Source organism: Peromyscus leucopus, chromosome 18 (assembly GCF_004664715.2).
Source record: "Peromyscus leucopus breed LL Stock chromosome 18, UCI_PerLeu_2.1, whole genome shotgun sequence".
In the NCBI taxonomy this organism is placed as follows: Eukaryota; Metazoa; Chordata; class Mammalia; order Rodentia; family Cricetidae; genus Peromyscus; species Peromyscus leucopus.
In genome coordinates, this window is record NC_051078.1 from 22,443,133 (window position 1) to 22,459,184 (window position 16,052).

A 16,052-nucleotide genomic window follows, 5' to 3' on the forward strand; every position below is an offset into this window, starting at 1 on the left:
CCCCCTCCCCCACTTTTATAGAGCAGACTAGCTGAGGCCCAGAGAAGTCATTGGCTCTTCCTAAGCCACACAGTTTGAAGAGAGAGGGTCTGATTCGCTGTGCCCTGTTTACCAAGTACAGTGAGAATAGAGGAATGGAAGGGAATTCTGCTTGTTATCTTTAAATGGAAGTGTGTGTGTGTGTGTGTGTGTGTGTGTGTGTGTGTGTGTGTGAAGAAAGAAGTCTTTATTACCTTTTGGACCTCTCACAGTCAAAGATGCATCTCATCATGCACCTTCTGGTAGTTATGAGGAGGCAAGGAAGCTGCATGACTACATGGTCATGATGACCCCTGGGGAGGAAGGGAGCAGATGACACGTGACTGTCACCAGGAGAAAAGCCAGTTGTAACAGGAAGTGATGTTTAGGTGCCCTCATTACCTTTGTAGCACAGCCAGTGACTGAGGTGGCCGAAGCCAGCTTCCCAGTGCCTTCAGTGTATTGTCTTGAAGGTCTCCCCTTGATGGGGAGAGTTGAGGGGTGACTAGGAGATGCAGGAGGAAATTCCTACCTGCCAAACTCTCTCTCATTTCTGCGTATCCCTTCCTGTCATTCCCTCTATGCTGGAGTATCTGTGCCGACTCTTGAGTGTGCCTGTGACCCAGGGGCACCCATGCACTAAGCTGGGCTTTAACATACCCCTACACCCCTCTTTCAAGTGCCCAAATGAACGATCAGTCATTCTTGTTTCAGACTCTTTGAGTTCCTGGCACCAAGCAACAGTTAAAAACAAAAGTGGTCCGTGAAAGTGAAAGCTGTTTGTGAGAAAATAATGTCAAGCAGGGTGTGGTGGAGCCCATATGTAAATTCTTCTTCTTGTGTCTCTCTTATAGTAATTCTTTCACACCAAGGCATTCTATCTATTAGTTGGAAGTTGGCCATATTATTAACTGTATGCCAAAGCAAAGAGAAGCCTGCTATGAGTGACTATGAAGTTAGTGATAAAACAATGGCTTTTGGAAAATGGTTTAGGAGGATGGGTATGATTTTTGTCCCTTACAAAACAATTGGAAAACAATTGAGTTAAATAAAAAAGTAAGGATGACTTCATTTAGTGATAATCCATTGGCTGTAGCCTGTCAATTATCCTGTAACTTTCCTGTCCTTTCTCCTGCCTGATAAAGTTTCAGATAGGGTTATATTATCTGTTAAAGTTTTATTATTCAAGTCCATTGGATGAAGCAAGCAGTTGATCATATATGAACTGTTTGTATTTTAAAAGAGTCATTGGCAAATGTGGTGTCTGAGACATTAACTGTCCCTACTTAAGTCTGTTCAGTAGGAGAAAGAGTTTGCTTCACACACACTGCCCTCTGCTGCTGCTGACCTTCATCATGTCAAGTTAGTTCATTTTCATCCTGAAAAGAAAAACATGAAGCAACCGGAAGTGTTTTGAAAATATTAAAAATATTATTACAGTCTGCTAATTCATTTGAGAGGAAGATAATCGGGCCTTTTCCTGTGAGGATCTGCATTAATTCTCTGTGGCATGTGTGAATCTCATAATTAGACTTGGCTGTATGGGGCAGTTTACAGTTCCTTCCACTAAGGAAACATTGGACACTGTGCTTCAACTGAGTGGCAGGAAAATATGATCTCAGCCAGACTTTGATTTCATTCCTGGGGAAGAACAGTGGCCTACACTCTATCTTTAGGTCTGTGCACACAGTCCCTAAGCCCATGGCATCTTGAAAGTTTTGAGACTGTCACTTTACTTCTGTGATTTATGCAAGTAATGGGGTTCCTGATTCAAGTCACACATCCTGGGTCTTGGAACTGGTCCTTCTCCAGCTCATAATTACATACACTCCCACCCATATCACAGAATGAATTTGGGTACAAACGCTAATGCTCTTGAGAACTTCCACCCCTGCCTTACTTCTCTCTGTCCATAAGAAAAGACCCTCAGCTCTGTACTGCTCTGTCTCTTCTGTGTGAGATCTCCAGTCTCTTTTCAGGGAGCTTACGACTGAATTAGGCAGCAAAAGCCACTGCTAATGTTTTGTCCTATACACCTCTTCAGGGAGATAAGAGTCAAACATTGTACAGTCTGCTTAGACCTCTGGAATAGAGAAATGAGACCAGAGGCTGGGAGATGGCTCCATGGTTAGGTGGATTGTGGTGCTTAGATACGACCTGAGTTTGTTTCCCAGTGTTAGCATCTTTCTCCAGGGTATGTGATACCTCTTCTGGTCTCCGTAAGCATCTGCACTCACATGGTACATATACACACACATGCACATGCACACACACTCACACACACGCACACGCACGCACACACACTTAAAAATGAAGTAACAACATAATTGCTATAGCTAAAAAAAAACAAACAAACCCTCACCAGATAGATCATTATTCTACATTTCTAGAACATGAATCTAGTGCACCTCCAATATAAGTGTATAGTTTGAACATTCTGTGTTCAAATTCTGCCTCCGTCACCTTCACTATAATGATTTCTTGTTTGAGTTCCTGGTTTGCGGCTTCGTCAGTTTCATAAGTAGGATGTAGTAGTAGCCAACAGAGTTCTCCCAAGTGTCTGATGATGAAGATGTTAAGCATGCTAAACATACTAAATCTCAGCTACAAATATTTAATGTAGATTTTTCTATGCATGCTTTATTTCATTTGTTTTTCCATTTAAAGGGTTGAAGGATGCTTGCCCTACTGCCCCAAGCATATGATCCTGGATGAGGTGACCTTTAAATGTGTTTATCCAGAAGACTGTAAGTGTGGACCTTGTTGAATTTTACTGTTAAAAATAAAATGCATGGATAATTTTCCCCTAAGGCAATTGGTTGCAATCATAAGTTTGAGAAAGACACTAACTTAGTTCAATCTTTCTTCCTTTTTAACCTCCCAATTGTTCTCTAAAACATGTGTATCTTGCTTCCCATCTCTCTTTCTTGTGATTTCTTTCCTTAAATAGTTCCCTTGAAGGCAAAGAACTGGATGTAAATTAGGCAGGCCATCTTTTATGTAAATACAGATTAAGTCAGGGCATCTCTGTTTTTTTGCAGGCATACCACTGATTCCCACAGAACCGGCATTAATGCCAGGTAAGTGTTATACCCAGGTATTTGCTACAATTTTTAACAGTAAAATCAACATTCAGCAGTATAGACCTTGGTCCATTTATCCCAGCTGCTACTACATGGACTATCAAATTAACAAAAATCCCAGAGGTGGCTTTTGTTTTGTTGAGGGGCTGTGTGTGGATTTTACAATTGGTTGACCTCTTTCACTATTTCAGTTAGTATAGACTACTATGGTTTCTTTCAAATTCATGGTAATGGAGTTGGCTTTCAAAAGATGTATATAATCCAGGTGTCATCTGGAACCTTCCTTGATATTTTGGATTCTGCTCAGGCTTCCGAGGAAGCATTTAGGGTTTCTACACTCATATACCTCCCTCACTATGAAACTTCTTCCATTAAATAATTTCATAAATCCGCTATTAGATTCTTACCAAGCTTAATATAATCCTCCTAGGGTTGTGATTTACAAAAGTTTAGTTTCCGATACTTATATTTGGTTAGCCTCAGTAGAATAATGTAATGTGTCTAGTTCTCTCTGGGCCATTGGTTAGGGTGGGGGATGTTCAACAGGTCATAGTCTCTATCTTAATATAAACAATTGTTGTCAAAGTATTGTAAAACAAATAGCCTTCCGTGTATACAGTTTCCAACCAAGCATGGATCAAAAGTATCTGGAAAAATATTCCTGTGGGTATATGACATATAAGATATTCCTCTTATCATTCCCTAAAATATAAGCTCAATTATTTTTTATATAGCTTTTGCATTATACTAGGCATAAGTCATTTAAGAAATAAAATGAGTTAAGTATACAGGAAGACACATAAGTTGTATGCAAATACCACACTATCTGATATTAGGGAGTTGACCTTCTACAGGTTATGTATTTGTGGTGAGTCTTGAATTGATTGGTCAAGAATACTGAAGGATGACTATATTACAATGCTGACACATAGGAACAACTTACAGAAGGCCATGGTTCTTATTTTGGGGGTAAAACCTCGAAAAATTACCAGTGGAGTTATCAGGTGATAGACAGGAAAGAGAGTGTGCTAGAATAAGTAAAATTGTGTTCTAGCTTGAAAGCCCAACATGCGTGAAGGTTTGGAAGTAAGAGGGAACATGTAGCATGCAAGCAAATGTATTTTGAATATTCAGAGTTGAATCAAGAGACTGGATGAAAGAGATGATCTGTGGTAAAAGATCCATGCCAAAAAGAATTGGGTTTTATTTTCTGAAGGCAATCACTAAAGGGTTTTAATTAGTCTGTGATGTTTCCCAAATAAGAGCCTTATTACCATAATCACCACTGTCACCATTCTTATGTGCTAACATTTATTACATGTTAATCATGTGCCAGTCACTGGGCCAAGTGCTTGGCATGAACTTAATGCTTGTGGAGATGAGAAATTGATTTATCATTGTAAATATTCTATCATCAAGGGCAAAGACCTACATATTAGTGTTTACTTTGATCTCACAAATCAACATTCAACATATATCTCATATGTTTAAATTATTCAGCCATAACAATTCATATGTAGTGCATTTATATTATACTTTATAAACTTCAACAGAAAGATAATATCTAGTTGCACATAGCATATATATGTACATAAATATTTATTTTCCTAAGGTGTCCATTAAGTAATAAATGAGCCCACCAAGCTTAAATAATGTAAGGTTAATATAAAAATCAATTGTCTTTCACTACACAAGCAATTCAACATCTGAAAAGGAATGAAGAAAATAACTTCATTTACAGTGGCATCAAAAATAATGAAATATACTGGGAGTGGTGGTGCATGAATTTAATTCTAGCATTAGGGAGCTGGAGGAAGGCAGATCTCTGTAAGTTCAAGGCCAGACTGGTCTACATAGTAAGTTCCAGGCCAGCCAGGGCTACATAGCGAGATCCTCTCTAAAACAACATCCACGAATGACATAAAACACTTGAGAATATATTTAGTAAAATAACCATGGGCTGAAATATGATTACAATGGAATCTGCAAAAACATTATTGAAGGAATTAGGTAGAACAAAATACACGAGAATAAATTCTGCACTCCTAGATTAGAAGAGTTTATATTGTTGAGGCAGCAACACTTGACATTTGGCTCTGCAGAAATTGACAAAGTGATCCTGAAGCATTTGAAAATACAAATATTCTTGAATAGCCAAGATGATCTTCAAAAAGACTCAGGCAATGTGGAGACCCACACTTCTCAATTTTAAATGACCTGCGGTTGTCACGAGATCTCACCCAGCACAATTCTACAGTCAGACACTGCTGGTGACCCTGTGATGACTGAAACATCATTGTAACAACATTGACCCTGCAGCAATGTGTCTTTTGCTTCGAAGAACATACAGCCACCCAGTCACTAGACTCCTTCCTGATTTTGTGCTGTGACTGGACAAGAAATTTATATCATTTTACTTGGGAAATTACATGTAAGTCTTTTTTAAACCCCATTCTCTCCATGAGTCAACATCTAGACATATGATAACATGAACAGTGTTCATATGATCAATGATTGGGATTCTTTTTTTTTTTTTTTTTTTTTTTTTTGGTTTTTTCGAGACAGGGTTTCTCTGTGTAGCTTTGCGCCTTTCCTGGAGCTCACTTGGTAGCCCAGGCTGGCCTCGAACTCACAGCGATCCGCCTGGCTCTGCCTCCCGAGTGCTGGGATTAAAGGCGTGCGCCACCAACGCCCGGCTATTGATTGGGATTCTTAAAATACATTTTAACTGCTCCTCAAGTTAGAGACTATAAAATAGAACATGTATAAGGGTTACCTGCAGAATTAACTAAATTTTATAGAAGTTATTCTGTAGATTATGGTAGACTGAAAACGGCTCTTCAAAAATGTATACGTCTTCATCTCCTATTGGTCTCCATGTGACATTTCATGGCAAATGGACTTTGCTGATGTGAAGCTGTTGACTTATTTGTGACTAGACTATGATCTGGGAGTCTTGACCTTAATTATCCACGTGTGTCTAATATAGTCACAGTGTCCTTATAAGCGTAAGGGGCAAAGGTTCAGGGATGTGATCAAGAAAATGATGTGACAGCAGAAACAGGAGAGAGGGGAGAGATAGATAGATAGATAGATAGATAGATAGATAGATAGATAGAGAAACAGAGACAGAGAGACAGAGAGACAAAGACAGAGAGACAGAGACACATAGAGACAGAGACACAGAGAGAGACAGAGACAGAGATATATAGAGACAGAAAAAGATAGAGACAGAAAGAGACAGAGAATGAGAGACAGAGAGAGACAGAGAGAATGAGAGATAGACAGAGAGAGAGAGAGAGAGAGAGAGAGAGAGAGAGAGAGAGAGAGAGAGAGAGAGAGAGAGAGAAGAGAGAATGAGATTATTAAAGAAGGGAACATGAACCAAGGACTCAGGCAATCTGGAAGGGTGAAGGAAACACTTCCTTCTTGAGGGCTAACAGAAGAAGGCTGTACCAATGCATTGATTTTAAGAATCTGATTTCTAGAGCTGCAATATAATAAATTGATAATATCTTAAGCTACTAAAATTTGTAATAATTTTAACAGCAATGGAAAACTACTGTAGTGTTTTTAAATTCTGTAAACAATAAATTGTGATTCCAGCTAGGGAAGATTCTAGCCACTTACCTTGACTTTTCTGTAGTTCTTCAGATGGAGTATTTTAGAATTGATGTTTGTCCTGACAGAGAACATTAGAATGTATGTTATAAATAAACCTATTAATGATGTCTTTCCTTCCTGTATGTCGGCCCTCCATTACACCTATACTGTGTTGCCACTTGGTCCAAAGCATCATCTATTCTGCCTAAAAGAAGACCAGGCTGGAGGCTGACAAGGGAAAGGGACTAGATTCACAATTTAATGTTGAAACGCAATGGAGTTTGTAACTCTTGACAGACATTTGGTGATTCCCTTGATATTTCTATCTGTTCAGATAATTGGGCTACATAATCTGATCAATGAGGCTATTTATAAAAACATCAGTAAATGCTAGTTTTCTAGATTTAGAAATTCCGAATTAGAATCTGCCCATAGTATTCACCAGATTTGTCAATGGCTTCATTTCTATATCTGTAAAATTACAAAGATATTTTATTTTATCTGCTTTACTTGATACTTGGGAGGAATGGATGAAATAATCTATGTAAAATTTCTTAGCATTTTTTTTTTAAATTGCATGTAACATCCTTTTATGGTAGCTCCCTTCTCACTAACAGGGATATGTTTTTATTTCTTGTAAATGCAGACATGGCTACTCCATCAGACGTGACTCCAACCACAGGTTTCGAATGTGAGGTATGACTGTGTGTCTCTGTCAGCTGTTCACTGTTTCTTACAGCACTTACACTACTCTGTGTATCACTGTGCACTCACAAGCTTCCTTTGGTACAGTGTTTAGTTATTTGCTAAAAGAGAAGCATATTATGCATTATGTTTTTGTAACTATGCTTTCATATTGTGTGTGTGTGCGCACGCGCGCACGCGCGCGCGCGCACACGCACGTATATGTATGTCAATTAAAAGCCAAAGGACAACTTTGGGTGTTGGTCCTCAGGATTCCTCCACCTTGTCTTTTGACAAAGAGTCTCTCAGTGGCCTGGCTCTTGTTGAGTGGGATGGCCTGGTTGGACAGTGAGCCCAGAAATCTATTGTCCCTGGGATTACAAGTGTGCTTCTCTATGCCAGGCTTTTTAGCAAGCATTTTAGGGCCTGAACCCAGGTTTTATGCTTGAAATGAAAGCATTTTAGTGATTGGGGCATCTCTATAGTCCACAATTGTGTTTTCTTAACTAACTCAGATAATTCTTATTAATTAACTTCTGGCTGCAATAAGAAAAACAAAGAAATAGTTAAGTAAGACCTTAAGAAGGTTTCCTTTATCTTTTCTAGTTTGATTTTTTTGTTTGTTTTATCTTTTATTTTATTTTATTATTATTTTTGGATGCCTATTTGTTTCCTGAGGAGGGAGAGAAAGAAAGAGTGTGGATTTGGGTTGGTGGGTAAGTGGGGAGGATCTCAGAGGAGTTGAGGGAGGAGAAAGCATAAATCGGAACATACTGCATGAAAAAAATCTATTTTCAATAAAAGAAAAATAGAAAAACAGAAATATCTGGTGGGTTTTCTCTGTAAATTGATGATTCATAAAAATATTTGTTGTGCAGATATTATATGTGAGACTCTGTACAACATAGTGATATGATGAAATTATTGACTCATAGAACTGTGTGTGTGTGTGTGTGTGTGTGTGTGTGCACGTGCGCGCGCATGCGTGCGCGCACATGCATGTGCCATAATGCTTAGATGGAAGTCAGAGGACAACTTATGGAAGTCATTTCTCTCTTGTGATGTTGAACTCAGGCCATCAGGCTTGGTGGCAAGGGCATTTACCCCACGAGACCTCTCACTAGCTACATACATACTCTATTAATGAAATATTGGAGTATGATTAAGTTGTAAGTTTCACTGAACAAATCTGCTTATAAAATGATCTAGAAAACTGAAGAAAAAAAAAACTCTTGTTTAGACGTCTGATATTTCTGATCTCAAGTCAATGTTAATATAAATCCTAAGTATATATTGATTATTGCAGAGATGATCTGACAAAAAAAGTTGGAGCAAATTTTTAATTATCTTTCAAAAGTTTTTGGTTAATTACATGTTCACTATGAGGACAATGTGAATACAAAATTGAAGAGTCAGCTGAGAGCATTAGCTGAGTTTGAGAACCTAACTGATTTTGCTCTTCTGTTATCAGCCTCAACAATTTGATCCTGTTTATAACTGTAGCCAATACATCTGCCTTAATATGGAATGGACCTTTTACAACTGGTCTCTGAACTGCCCAAAGGATGTGGAAATGCCAGACTGTGGATTCCGAGGATGGCCTGTTCAAGTAAACACTGACATATGCTGTCCTGAGTGGGAATGTCCCTGTGAGTTTGATTTTTCTCATACAGCGAACAGTGTCTGAATCAGAGAAGCGTTGAGGGTTTTTTGTTTTGTTTTATTTTGGATTTCTTTGTTTGTTTTGAGATTATCAGGTCACTCTCCAACCCCCCCCCCACACACACATTTTCCCCACATGCCTCAAATATATTTTAATGAGACATTCTTTAAATGTTTGCCCATTTAGAATTGAATGCATTAGAACAGATTCAGAAAACTTGAGGTCATTTCAGAAGCAACAAGGTAGAGCCTTGTATGAATAGAATAGATCTTGTAGTTGGCTATGATCATGCTTCCCTGCCTACAGCAGTTATTAGCATTTCATGGAGGACTTGTTGCAGCAAGAGTGCTAGATCCCATCTCTAGACTTTCTGGTCCCTGTAGCAGGTCTCGGTTATTTGTGTTTTTAAAATATGTATTTTAAAAATAATTTTATACCTATTTATATAATGTTCTTTGATTAAAAATCCCCCTCTTAATTAAAAATTATCCTCTCTTGTCTTCTCCACACAGAGCTATAGGCTACAGGGAAGAGGAAGTCTCAGTAATGTGGCCACTTATACATTGTCCCCACCCAAGGAAATAATTTCCATCTGTGCTCACACATCAAATCCCAGTTAAATGAATTGGGACACACAAACTGTACACACACACACACACACACACACACACACACACACACACACTAAAAAAAAACACTACCTGAAAGTAGAGGAAACTGGGAAGTAGGTCTGTTTTTAAGAGAGGAATTAGTTTAAAAATTCAAATAATAATTTAAAAACCTCCACTCTGCTTTGTTTTGTCTTAGGCCGGTGCTCCATGTTATCAGAGCTGAGCATTATTACATTTGATGGAAACAGTGCTGCACTGTCCAACAAGGCTTCTTACATCTTAGTAAGAATCCCCGGAGAAATTGTAGTTGTTCACATTGAAAAATGTCCCATAAATCAGGTAGGTTGTCATCCATCTTGTGGTCATTTTTTCCCTAAATCTGTAGCTCGTGTACATTGTAACACCCTGGATTCCACAGTGATAAAATTGTATTGAAACAAAAGAAGTTTTCATGTAAAAGTATTTATAATAGATTTATAATGTTACTCTGATGGTTTTGAAGGACAATTAATGCATTTACTTTAAATGTGTTTCTTTCTTTCCCCAGAATGGAAATGCCCTCAAAAAACCAGTGAGTATTTGCAAATAATTTATTAAGTTCATTTTGCTTATCACTAAAACTATTTAACATCATAAAATTTTAATTTGTTTCCAAATGAAGGGTTCTTTTGGAAGAATCTCAGGACTTTGTTTTAAGAAGCTAAATGTGACAACATCTATACATAAAATACTTATCAACAGAGTAGCAAGAAAGGTAAGAACATGCAATTAAGAAATGTTCTCATGTGGGATTATAGTAGGAATTTATGCAAAACAATCATTTCCACAAAAGGAGGAATTAAATATATTGGTGTATTTTTATTGCTCTTATGGATAAGTATTCTTGTCACAGGAAGTTAGAAGATGTATTTCTTAGTTTGATATTTTCCCTCTATTTATGTGAAGGCATTTCAAATATTTATTTTCCATGTGACTAATGGGGGGGGCACGTTAAACATGCCAACACACTCTCAAATGATGTGTGAGTCACCAAGTCTCTACTTCCAGAACTAGGGTTCATGTGTCAAGTCTGATGAGGGGAAAGCTTTGAAGAGGAAGGAGCAATCTGTAGAAAACAGTAGAAGCAAGAACATGCCAGGGAAGAGCACCAGGAGAAAGGTAGACTGAAGGCTAGTTTGGAAGTGTTGATGCCACTATATTTTGTTTTATTTTTGACACCACTATATGTTAATGAACAAGTACTAACTTAAACAGAAAGATAGCATATTTGAATTTATTCTAATAAACTAAACAAAATTATGAAATGCTTGAAAGGAATTGAGTAGTTTTATAGGAAAACTTCTAATCCCAAAGAATCTGTTTAGCATGTAAGACTGGATTGTCAGTCGAATACATCATTTAGATCTAAATTGTTCAATCTAAAGAATAAGGAAAAATGTACAAAGGTTTTACTTTACATAGACTGCATATTATTTTGCTTTTTAGACATAATTACTACATTACCACAGTTCCATAGATTCTATGATATAATTAATATTAAAATGAACACAAAATAAGATAGTAAAAGGTTTTAACTAAGTAAAACCTAAAATATACATGTATGGTAATTTTTAGATGACTGCACTTGCATATTTTTATTTTGATAGACGTTGATAGAGTACATAGTAAATAAACTCAAATATAGTCAGTGCTATCATTTTGAGCATTTGTATGGACAGAATTATTATTATATTGTTCACCTCAGTTGAACATATTCCTGGTCAATTGCTGGTCATTTGTTAAACAAATAACCAGTTACTAAAAGTATTATTTGAGATGATACAACACTGATCTTAATATCAATTAACTTGCAGTTGTGTGGATTTTGTATACATGCCTGGTAGTTGGAAAATAGGAGATACAGGGCTTAAAATTATGAGTAATGTGTCAGAGAAATGCAGGAAGGAAATGACACACTGACAGAGAGGGTCAGACAGGCCTGTGTGGAGGAGATGAATCCTGAAATCTTAATGAGTGGGAAGAAATCTGGGAGTGGAGGAGGCAACAGGATCCAAAGATGAGGACCCAGAAGATGGGCGAGAGATGCAATTTTACCAAAATTGCTGTTACTTACAGCTCATGGTTCTATATCATGGTAATGACCTCAAGTCACTGTTTTTTTTTTAAAGTATAATCTCCTTTAAAAGTATAATATTATCAAGTGGACATACTGAAAATTAAGTCCAAAATCTAAACAAAACTAAGGAAGAGCAATCACTGAAATTCTTAATCTTAATTAAGTTTGATAGATGACTCTTCTGAACATTATTACTCTTGAATTCTGATATAGAAGAAAATAGAATCTCTGTCTTAAATCAGTACTAGTTAATAATGGTCTGATCACCACGTTGAGGGAATCAGACTAAAGCAAATACGTGAAACAAATTTTCGTTTTCAAGAAAAACAAAAAACCAAGAGAGAATACTGAATATATCAAGGCAGAGCAGAGGTTCGACAAGAGAGACTGGAAGTCATCAGAAACTATGGGATGCCAAGAGAAGTAAAATCTCACACACTAAAAACCCCCACATTATATAAAAGCCTAATTTTATTTTCTATATTTCGAGAAGTCTTCTCCTAAGGGCTCTACATGTGTAATTCTAGGTAGACGTGGATTCTATTGTTGTGCCTTTGCCCTTTTCAAGTCAAGAACTGCTCATAGAAGACTCGGGGACAATGTATGTGATTACTACTCCTGCTGGGCTAGTCATAAAGTGGGCTCACCTTACAGGAATCATAGACATTCACTTCGGCCCCCAGTTTAACTTGTCGTCCTATACAGAAGGGCTCTGTGGTGAGTTCTGATGTTGAAATCTCTCATTTTCTTACACGTTTTCCATCTTACGTACATTGCTTTGTACACCAGTGGTCCACTTTCTAGACTGCCATGTGATGCTCATTTTCAGTTCTTCATGGAAGTACTTTAGGAAGCGATGACTTTTAACAAATGAAGTAAGGAAATATATTTCAGATTAAATATTCTATTTAAATACACATTTGTTGTGTCTTACTATAGTATTTAGACTAAGTCTTCTTCACTAAACAATCATAAGTTGTTAGGTATATTTTATCTCACTTAGTTTTAGCCTAAATTAATATATTGATTGGTCCTGGTGTAATCTTAATTTATTAAAATAAGATAAACAAAGGTTAAATTATTTTATATATTTGTTTCCTTCTTACACTTTAATGTCTGAAGTTTGGAAAAACATAAGCCATCTTGGAAGAATTTACTGTTCTGAATATTCATACCACTTTTACCATAAAGTGTACAGCTCATGTTTACCATTATGTTTAGGCTTAGTTTTGTAATATTTAACACCATTTAACATCACACACACACACACACACACACACACGGAATTACAAGTCATATCTGCAGCCATATAACAAAAGTTTGAAACTACCAGATCTATTGTGTTTTAGAAAGCTCAACATAAGGGCTCTTCACAGTAATGTGATATGAAGACATATTACATTTTTTGAACTTCATACACATTAATATTTTGTTAAATATGGTTTACGTATTTCCTTGACTACCAAGAAAATGTTAAACATTGCACAAACTTCTATGGTGACTTGAGATTATCATTCTCAAAATAGTGATTATTGAGTTTAAATAATAATTCATTAGTTACTGAGTAATAAAGCCAACTTTGGGAATTCATATCTATTCCTATGTTCTATTTCTTCTGTGTGGTATGGTTTTTAATTTGATTTTCATGGTATTTTTCTCTTGTGAAGCCAGTCATTTGAGTAACTAGATTCTAAATAAGCAGTGTAGGGAAGAGACTAAGGTAACATTTGTGCTAATCACAGGTCATTGCCTAAGAACATGACCATTACAGTGGGAGATGTCTGGTTAATTAAAGTGATGTCTATGTTTCATCAAGACTGCTAGTCTGAGTGTTGGTTGAAGAAACTAGTAAAAAAGAATGACTGAGAGAATACTAGATAGGAAGCCATTATTGGCATCAGATTCTTCATAGTACTGTGAACCCCTTGCATGGTGGTTAGAATGAAAACATTTTTGAAAATGTATTTGAAACTAACACATAGTTTTGCTATTATCTCTCACTACAAAAGTTTATATGTAAAGAACTAGACTACTTTGATGTATAAAGTTATCTACAGATGCAACCTGTATTCATGCTGATATTCCTGTTTGGGGATTATAATTTGATGTTTAAAGAAAACATCTAATTCACATGTTTTACAAAACAAAATCTTGAGAATTAAGAAAAATGACAGGTTAAATTAGGGTGGGATTTAGGTGAGGTTTGATTAGGGATCTGGGGATATTTCTCTGTGTTGCTCTTGCCTTTACAGTCCACTGATGAAGAGTAAAAGTAATTTGTCTGCCTTTCCTCAAAGAAGTTCAAAGCTACAGCATGTCAATAAGTCAAAATACTTTGAAGAAATATTTTCTCTAACCATCAATCATAGTTCAAACACTGACAGTGATATCCTAATATTGAATAAACCTTTTTTAGCTCAGGTGACTGCCATCAGCTGCCTGATTTACTCTACATTATTTGTAAGGATTATGCCAACCAGATTCTACCAGTTAGTTTCTTTCCCCATTGCTGTTAAAAAATATCCCAACAAAAGTAATTTAAGGGGAAATATTTATTCTGATTCACATTTGAAAAGTATAATACCCCATGGCAGGGAAATCAAGACAGCAGAAGCTTGAAGCAGTGGGCCACATCACACTCACAACCAGGAAGCAGAGAGCAATGAATGCTTGTGTTCATCTTCTTTTGTTTTTTCCATTTAGTCTAGGACCCAAGACCAGGGAGTGGTGCCTCCCACTTTTAGTGTGGATCTTCCTATGTCACTAAACCCAGCCCACGTATTCCCTCACAGACATGCACAAAGGCTAGATAATCCCTCAAAGGTCTGTCCATAATTTGAGTCCTAGGTAATTCTACATCTGGTCAACAGTTAACAATAACCATCACAATGACCCTTTCCTGGAGTTATGTCATGAGCTAGATAATGGAGTAGGAATATTTATTGAAAGGAAAAGTTTACTATGTTTATACAAGATTTTCCTTGTAAAAGGGAAGACTGGAATTCATTCATCAAGTATTTACCATTCTAGGAAATATTTAATTTCATTTTTATTTGGATACTGTAGGAGCAGAATATTCATATACATGATTTCCTTCATATTCATTTAACGTATATTTTATAAAAAGACATAATTTTAAATGTTCTATCAATGCCAAAGTCAAAGAATATCCAAATTCAGCTGCTTATAATTTCACTCAAATCAATTATTCACTCATTTAATACCAAGGATTAAGCCAATTTAGCTGTATTGCCTATATTTGGTGATAGTGAAAAATTTTCCATCTAAAAGCCACATGTACTTTCAAGGAATTTGCAATGACGATCCAGATGATGACCTCAGGATGCAGAATGGCACCATTATTACCAACATGGAAGACATAGAACTGTTTATTGGGAGCTGGGAAATTGAGAAATCATTTCAAGTAACAATGAGAAGACCTGCTAGGAACTGTACTGAACATGATTGCAGCTACTGCATTGAGTTATTGAACAGAGACGTTTTTGTTCCCTGCCATGACAAAGTAAGTTAAAAAGCAGCCAGAAAAGTGTGATTGCATTAGAGTTTGTGCGAGAAAAAAAAAAAAAGGCAAAAGCTCCCTTTCCTGCCTATTCTACTGAGAATAGCTTCTCTCTCATCCTTCTGTCAGTATGTTTGAAGTTCAGAGATGCTTAGTCTTCTTCATAAACTTATAGAGACAGGAAGGATAATTATCATTTTTTTCCTCTTACATTTTGTTAGAATTGTATAACTTTTAGGGAAATGGAATTCTTAGCCATGAATAAATTCCCCTGGCAGAAAGAGATCAATGGTGCTTGATAACCACGTGTAGAAGTTAAGACAGAGAAGTTTTAATTAATTCCTCCAGTGTGCATATACCTGTAACACAACCATCACTTAGTCAACTGAATTGATCTTTGCGTGCTCTTGTTTCCTCAGTTTATGGACTTCCCCCATTACTCTCTTGCTCTCTCAATAAATATTTTAAGAGACTTGTTGTCAATAAAAAAGATTTCTTGTTAAAGAAAAAAGGACAAACTGGTACAAAGTTTTGTAAGCCATTTACTCTAGCATATAATAGGGACTGTGCTAAAATTCTGTGGTGCACAAATAAGGTCCTCCTTAAGCCTTCAAGAAATTTAAAAAGAGGGGAATCTGTGAACAGATATTTACAATACGTGGTATGGAGATATGTATGAGCCCAGCTTTGGAAAAGCCTTCAGGTAGATTCACAAACCTGAGCCATCCAAAAGCACACATTGCCAGAAAAGAAG

General features: G+C 36.7%; 1 protein-coding gene across 3 annotated transcripts in view; it reads left to right on the top strand.

The window, feature by feature from the left end:
- The window catches only part of Otogl (otogelin like), a 146,168-nt gene that overhangs the window by 109,570 nt on the left and 20,546 nt on the right, over positions 1–16,052 (top strand). For 2 of the 3 annotated variants that reach the window (XM_028873094.2, XM_037196783.1), the window contains exons 35-43: positions 2,686–2,765; positions 3,060–3,098; positions 7,351–7,400; positions 8,860–9,037; positions 9,859–10,001; positions 10,210–10,233; positions 10,324–10,416; positions 12,306–12,495; positions 15,087–15,301. In XM_028873094.2, coding sequence (XP_028728927.2) covers positions 2,686–2,765; positions 3,060–3,098; positions 7,351–7,400; positions 8,860–9,037; positions 9,859–10,001; positions 10,210–10,233; positions 10,324–10,416; positions 12,306–12,495; positions 15,087–15,301 — 1,012 coding nt within the window. Of the gene's footprint in view, positions 1–2,685; positions 2,766–3,059; positions 3,138–7,350; positions 7,401–8,859; positions 9,038–9,858; positions 10,002–10,209; positions 10,234–10,323; positions 10,417–12,305; positions 12,496–15,086; positions 15,302–16,052 lie in introns of all 3 variants that reach the window. The other variant, XM_028873093.2, reaches the window with a different exon arrangement.